This window comes from Mercenaria mercenaria, chromosome 13 (assembly GCF_021730395.1).
Source record: "Mercenaria mercenaria strain notata chromosome 13, MADL_Memer_1, whole genome shotgun sequence".
NCBI classification, from domain to species: Eukaryota; Metazoa; Mollusca; class Bivalvia; order Venerida; family Veneridae; genus Mercenaria; species Mercenaria mercenaria.
The window spans coordinates 69,599,249-69,607,399 of NC_069373.1; the positions used below are offsets into that span (position 1 = coordinate 69,599,249).

The 8,151-nt window shown below is 32.9% G+C and overlaps 1 protein-coding gene across 1 annotated transcript; it reads left to right on the forward strand.

The window, feature by feature from the left end:
- The first annotated feature begins 968 nt into the window (after nt 1-968).
- Nucleotides 969-4,529, forward strand: LOC123529597 (uncharacterized). The gene is made up of 3 exons (XM_045309985.2): nt 969-2,018; nt 2,487-2,627; nt 3,189-4,529. Exons 1-3 carry the CDS (start codon nt 1,511-1,513, stop codon nt 3,413-3,415), a joined length of 876 nt encoding a protein of 291 aa, XP_045165920.2. The 5' UTR covers nt 969-1,510; the 3' UTR covers nt 3,416-4,529.
- Nucleotides 4,530-8,151: the final 3,622 nt, after the last annotated feature.

An 8,151-nucleotide genomic window follows, 5' to 3' on the forward strand; every position in this document is an offset into this window, starting at 1 on the left:
GATCCAACTGCTCTTAATAACCACTGTATGCTTGTTTTAATGCAAGAAAATCAATATGCTGAATATTTACATGTATATTGTATAAGTTGTTTCAATTTATGATATTGTTTTATTAAACAATTCAAAGTAATCGTGGCAGTCATCTTAGTGGCCGTTTTGAAATTAACTTGATACATTTGTGTAATTATGCATTTGATTAAGAAAAAACGTTGTATTAATAAATCATATAATTATTATGTTGCAATAAATAGTAACTTTATATGTCAAATGACCCCAGGGATTTTTAAATATAAGTGTACTAACCGAAGAGTCTAACTGAACAATAAATACCATGATAATAAACCTTATAATCCTTTCTTTCTGTGTAAGAAAATGCGTGAAAGAAATGAAATTGGTTTCCGATATAAAGACTGTAAAACTGTGCAAGCTTAATATTTTTGTACCAACAAATGTATCTAATATACAGTCGTCATAATCATAAAAAGTGAACAACAATTAAATTTTCTTATTTCGGTCATCTGGGGTATCAGTTTTCAGATATTGGCGACCGCTTTGGTGGCCATCTTGAGCTTTAGGACATTGTCTTTGGAAGAGAAACTGGCATCAAACGGTTCTTTAATGTACAGGCCCTAATAAACATTTTAACATAGACATCTACGGACCATTTACTATTTATTTTGATGCTACGTTTGCAGCATGACAAGTCTAAAACGCCTACATTAATAGTGCTTCATTTCATAATAAGCATTTTTCAATGCTGCGTCGTGTCAGTACAATATACTGCGTATGCTCTTTAGAGTTAATCATACAATTATGTAATACTTATTATTTGCACTTTATAAATGTCATGACGACAATTCATTTCAATGTTAATCATGATACCGCATTATTTACAGTTGAGTGATATCATGCAGTGGTACACAGAGTATAGTGAAGTGTATCTAAATAGTTCTGGCAAACTGAAGGACTTTCCTCTTTGGTAATATGATGGAATTTTTAAGTAGTGCTTAATTAAAACATCTGACGTTTTGCATTACAATAGATACATAACACATAGTTATCTGAAACTTTCTGTGGGTAAACTTTGCAATATAAGAAAGTTTGAATATAACTTTTTTTAAAGTCTGTAAATATACCGGTCAGCTAAATATGATTACTTGATATAGATACATCAGATGATATGTTCGTAAAAGTAATAATCCTTTCTCACTTGTGAAGCATATCCTGGAAAAAAAACAACACTGTGCCTATAATGTTAAGAAATTTGGCAATACATTCTATTTAAAAAATTTAGAGAGATGTTCAATATGAACAAACTATTTCTCAATATATTCATTAAACTTATGAACACATTGGTAATACCAAACGCCTGGTACCTGAGTGTCGATTGACCGTTCACCCTATAAGTGTTCAATTATGTATTTCCTGTATTTTATATGTGAACCTTAGTAGGTTTCATCTGTAGTTTTACTTGTCATTGTTGTGTAAATGATACGCTGAACGGATAAAAATGAGTGTTACAGGGATACTTAAGCTTACGATAGTAATTGCCAACATAATGTGTGGAATTTCAACAGGAGATGCCAGAGCACCAGTTGATAGTTTATCTAGCAAGCATTTAGCACAAACTGATATATTCACAGATTTATCTAATACTTCTTTTTTCGACAACGATCGTTTTCATTCTCGGAAAAGTCAGTATTACGACCCTGTTTTAAAGAATCACTCGGATCTCAAAGATTATTTAAACGGGATGATTGAAAAAGTGAATGAAGACGATGACACTGAAAAGGTCCCTGCACGTCAGAAGAGATCGCCTTTGAAGAATTGTACGGGATTATGTGAAAGGTCTCTCTGCCCATGGACTATGCACTGGAACGAGGATACAGACAGAGTGCCACAGTTTATTAGATACGCAAAATGCAAGACGGACTACTGCAATTTTAGCTTTGCTAAATTAGGGTTTTTTGCAGCGTTTAAGCTTGGAATTAATACAGTCTGTGAAATCGTTACAACAGGTATGTTTGTTTTGTTATTCTTGTTACAATTTTCAAAAAGAAGTTTGCAAATATGATTGTTTATACACATAATTCAGGCTAGCCAACCCAAGTAACTTTTGGATACCGTACTCACAAAGAAAACGAATCGAGTCAGGCATCATGTTGTCTACTATTTCATTGTTACTTGACTAATTTTCAAGTTCGTCGAAGACGTTCTTTATCGTATGAAAATCTGTCTAGGAAGAAGGAAAATATAGGCTAACTGTCACCTGAATTGGGACATTTTCACCGTTTGTACGGTACGGTACGGTATCCAAACGTCACGTTGGTTGGCCACCCTTTACTTTATCTTTACATTCGATTTTGTAGAAGATATGTTTATTTTACTAATCTTATTACTACAGTTTGTTTACCAAGCAATGGCCGAAATGATATCGACAAGATAAAGAAAGGTTTAGGTCTTATATCATTTTCTTTATGATGCAGATATTTTTTCAACGAAAGAAGGAAAAGTACACTGGATAACAGGATGGCCGATTGCATGTATTTGTGCGAAAACCTGGAGTCATGAGCAATTCTTCAGCGGTTCGCATGGTACACCCCCGGAAATGACGCCACATCTTGAAAGTAAGTAATTTTGTTATTTATAGAATTCTTCATACATACCTTATTACTTATACATAAGTGTTATGTTTTGTAATTTTACTTTACAAGCAGGTTTTCAATTATGGGTGGATTTTCAATATTAACGCTTCTACTAGACATGTAATCGTTATCCGTGTCTACACGATCCTAATGAAGCTTATTTAGAATAGTGTGCATAAACTGATTTTTGAGTAATAATTTTAATCAAACAGTAAGGTAAACAAAAAACAATTAGATTTAGTAGGAAAACTAACTTTGACAAGTTAATGTTTTTGTGTTCTACACGGTATTAAATACGCAAAGAGGGTAAAAAGGCAGTCAGAAAATAGCATGCAGTATCAAAAGATATTTTGCTTCACAAATGTGTTAGAACTGAATTACTGTTGTAACCCGATTATCATGACGGGTGGAAACAAGTTATAAAACGGACCGTACAATTGACAATGGGATAAGTGAGAGTTCTGCTCATTCAATAGAGGAAAATCATATTGCTTTATCTGTTATCAGTTTTATGGTTATTAATATTATCTTCCTACTTTTCAGGTGACATCCTTCATCAAAGTAATGATAGTCAAACTGACGAATATAATGTCTATTACGACTATTACGAGGAAGAGACTCCAGATATCTACCTTGGAGAGGATGACCCTTCGCTAACCAATGCACAGCGGGAAAGTCTTCTGTGGCAAGAAAGACTGAAGAAGCAACATTCTGAAACATTTGAAGAAGTAATGAAAAAGCAGAGGAACAGAACTTTAACACTAGAGTAGATTTTCTGTTGAATGCCTTTCCTTTTCACAGCAATTCAATATTTGCAGGGTCTGTATTTACTAAGATATACTATTTACATAATACTATATTTGAATACAGTTTACGACAACACATATATATACGAGAGTAATTTTTGTGCAATTTCCCGATTATCATGATTCCCAGGGCAGCGCATTTTGTACAAATTACTGGTTAATGACTCTTCCTCCTTGGTGATGCATTACAGCGGTGGAGTTGTACTTTCCAGTCAATACTTAATTTTGCGCATGTTTAAATTTTATATCATGATTTTATATGTTTTCCTTATTATACATGACTTTTCTTTGTTCTTAGTTTTTCTTTGTAAGTATATATCATTTGTGTATCTAAATAAGCTCTTATTCACACCGAAGCTGTGCACGATACCGTAGGTATTTTTCAATGGGTTTCAATTTCATAAAATAGCGTAGCTATCTTTATTGTCACATCACTTGAATTAAAAGAAGAAGACAATTTCTAATACAGTTGTGATACGGTTTTTGGTACATTTTAAATGGATAAACAGGTGTAAATATGACAAATTTTTAAACTAAATTAATTCTAATATTATAGCAACGATATTTTTCATTCATAGTTAAATAATACATACTTTGACATCAAAGAGCGGAGGCATGGTCTAGGGGTAACACTGTCTGACTACGAAACCAGGGGTCGTGAGTTCGAGCACCTGCTCCTTTAACTAAAAATTACTAATATTTGGATAAGGGTCCCGTGTATAGGTCCTAACACCTGACACGCTAACGAACCAGGGGAGCTTCTGGAATTGGAGCGTCTTCTGTACCTTGCACTGTCCTCCAACTGACATTACTAACAGTCTTTTGGAGGAGTCGCCCATATGCACAATAACCGATCTATATCTACGTATAACTGGTTCTGTTAACACCTAAATATCTCTATAAAGACCATTTTCAAAATAATCAGAGTGAAATCATTATAATTTCGTGTTGAGATTCTTGATCTAACGACTTGTTATGAAAATATATCCGGATTATCCTTTTAGCGTATTTTAGTAACTGATTTTGCCACAAAAACTGTTTTGTTTCTTATTAAATGACTGGCAGTGTTTACAGATGATCACCTCGTTTCTTATTTCTTACATTATCATGATTATAGAAACAATTATCTATTCATAAAGAAGGAAAAAGACTGGTGTAACCTATGCAATATTTCACTGTAGTTTAATTCTCAATTGTAATTAAGATATTAAGCTTATCTTAATCTTCCTCAAGTCCGCTTTCCTGAAAAAGTACTGGTGGCATATCGGACGGTTTTCGAACCCAGATCCTCTAGAGTCTAGAGTCGAGCATAAGACTCCCATTCTCATACACTGGCACAAAATCTAAGGAAAAACAGGATGGTTTGACAAATACTGGTTTCCCAATAATTTCCGGACCGAAATCGCTATTTTTCGCCAGTAACTTTCAAACAAAACATAGTAGAAACATAAAATTTTCACAGAAAAAAAGCTAGGTTCTTCATTAATACCATGCAGAATTCGTATTACACTAGCGTTCATAACACAAATGTAGATAAGTCCTTAAACGAGGCAATTAATTCCATTTATTTCTCAGTAAGTTCGAGTAGTTTTCCGGACCTTTCATTGTAAAAGTTGTAACCTTTCTGTAAAAGCAAATATTTCCGATTTCGTTATATATATTCAAAATTAAAACATAATTCTAAGGCGTGATGATGATTTGAAAAGTATAGTTCAAGAATTTAACAAATACTACAATTATAATACGCTCATTACAGTTACGTCTAATTACGTACGTTTGAATGACGTTTGCAACGTCACGCTAAAATGACGGGACGTATTTAGTGGACTGGTAATATTACAAAAAAGAAATTAAGAACTTTTAATATAATTAACGACTTAAAAAAAACAAGACCGGTCTCAAAATTGGTAGTCTAACGCCCTGACCACTCGGGCATGGACACTGCTGCTAAACATTTGATTGATAGACGGTATGATACTATCGTAGGTAAACCCGGCCTGTCTATATTGGTTCCTAGTTTTAATCGATAATTTAATGCCGTAGTATAGTGAATAGGTCGATTTTTTCTGACTTTCATTGTTTTATTTTATTACTATCACAATGTTTATACTGTATCGCCTGTAAATGGGAGCATCAATTGACTGATGTTTACCTTCAAAGGGCCTCAATTTCTGCGCTAGGTTTTCGTTGCTATGTAAAGGCAACAAAGGTCTAGATGATATGATATTTTTACCCAGATGCTTTACGACGGCGTAAAGTCTATACAGCACGAAATGTAAAAGGTCCGGAAAACTACTTGGGTCCGGAAACTACTTGGAAACCAGTACAGAAAACTAAAAGTGTTTTGTTTTTACTTATTCAATTATCAGTCCGGAAAGCCTTAAGTGATACATTGTTAACTAATTATTGCCGCTAATGATATCGGCTTTCTTTTGATTAATTTCTTGTAATTCGTTTTACTGACTGACAGTTATATCCTGCTTTAGACAACTTAAGGAAAAACTTTTTAGAAGGAGAAAAACATATAATGATGTGCTTTTGAAGGTGGTTTAAGATTTAAGATCAGATTTCGGCCATGTGACGGTTTTGTTTGAAATACTAACATCTGATAATAACGCCTAATGCACATTAGATATTCACTTGATGCATTTTAAAACTATGATTCTCCTACCCAGGTTACTTTATCAAGGTAGAGTTGTTTCAGGATGTGTATAAATTTAATAATAATTAAAGCTACATTTCCTAAGGAAATATATAAATATAAAAACAATTGTATTATATTTGTCAAAGTTTTGCATTGACCGTTTTTCTATTCAGCTCTAATTCAATAGAAATGCAAGGTTTTTCAAATTTCTATTACATTCTATTACCTATCTTGAATGCACAGTCGAAACTGGATTTAAATGAATTCCGAACTACACAAATTTATAAATCTTGCCTCTGTTTCATTTTTTTAAATGTCAAGATTTCTGTCAGATTGCAATGGAAAATTAGAAATTATATAAAAATTTGTATAAATATGTTTGTGCTTAAAAGACTTAAATTCTAAATGGGATAAATCACACTTTTATCAAATACTAAACAATTAACTGTACATTTGTAAAAGGGGTAAATTTTTATGTAGAGTTTTCTTTTATTCCGTAAATACTTCTTTAACAGAATATAGGGAAATTGAAATGATACAATGTAACTGACCACCTGACAGGTTGTGTGGCATGTTATGACCAAACTACAGTACAACCTTAATTAACAGAATCAGCTAAAAGGAGGACACAACTTAACACAATTGGTCTCTTAATAATTTAACATAATTTGTTCTTTAACAATCAAACTGGAACAAGCAAAATAGTCTGTCAATGCATGTGGTCTCTTAATAGGCTTTGTCTTTTTTGGCAAGTTTGACTGTATTTTCGACATCGTAGAAAATTTGGTAAGTAAGTCGAAAGGGTCGTGAGTCTGTTGCTTATTCATTTATTTTGCTTAGCAGAAATAACTCTTTGACCTTGAAATATTATTTCTTCGTCAGCTATTTTGGACGGCAGCCGTAACTCCTCGGCGGTGTCGGACACGCAAAAAATATCATTAACTTTCCATTTATAAAAGGTCTTGCCAAGATACCTTACTCCATTCGTTGTAAATTTTACTTTTTTAGAGGTCGTTTTACTAGGTCTGGTTATGGAACGAAATAAGTAGTAGAATGTGTTTATGCGGGGTGGAGCGGAAATTAAATTTAAAAGTGGAAGTAGGGCGAATGTATAAATCGGTCAGTCTGAATCATACTCTGAGTCATACTCTACATATATATATATATATATATATATATATATATATCTTCAGTATTGTTGAACGAAAACATTGATAGACAGATATTTATGCAACTGAGAGGCACTTATTATTTCACTTTTCTAGTATCCCGGGGATATCAAAATAGAAAATGTGGAAACCTATAGGTCGCAAAAGACGACATAAACGAAAATGTAGCAGGCTCGGTTTGAATGAGCCTGTTTAAGGCGCGAATGCACTGATGAATAACCTTTACAGCGGCAGTCACCATGAAACACATCAAAGTGAATTTACGGCTTCTTTTGATCTCTTTTTAATGCCATGACTAACCAGTAACATTATGTATTTACGAACAGAGGAGATACTGTCTCAGTTTAAACTAAGACACAAACAAAGTGCATGTAGGTTGCATGCTTTACGTTTAACTATATGTATATTGAGATCAAAACAATGTCTACATATAAGTAATATGACCATCTTTGATTTATTTTATCAATTCATTTGGTTCTACTTGAATGCAATAAAAGAATGAAACTTGTTGAAATGTTTTTTTTGCGCAGTTTTAAATTCTGTTTAAAGTGAAATGGACAGTCATGTAAAAAAAGACATTTTCTTCACCTCGTTTATATATATTGCCTAAAAATTAACTAGGGATAAGGAGATGTAATGAAAATTAGTGTCCATTCATGTTTGTGTACTTATATTGACACCTTTCAGTTTTTAATCATTGTTGTTGTTTTTTATTCTTGTATAAAATGAAAAAAATATGTTGCGTGCGTTTCTGAAAAAAATATGCAACCGGACAATCTAATTGCAAATTATGAAAGAGATGATTATTGATGATGTATTTTATGTGTTTCTTGTTTGTTTCTGCAGACTTTTTATATTGCTATCTTTTATTCTTACGCACTAGTTGA

Excerpts from the sequence above, each read along its gene's own strand:
- LOC123529597 (XM_045309985.2), top strand. The coding sequence starts at position 1,511 with ATGAGTGTTACAGGGATACTTAAGCTTACGATAGTAATTGCCAACATA. Across the intron at positions 2,019-2,486 it reads CTGTGAAATCGTTACAACAG|ATATTTTTTCAACGAAAGAA; the intron begins GTATGTTTGTTT and ends TTTATGATGCAG. Across the intron at positions 2,628-3,188 it reads AATGACGCCACATCTTGAAA|GTGACATCCTTCATCAAAGT; the intron begins GTAAGTAATTTT and ends CCTACTTTTCAG.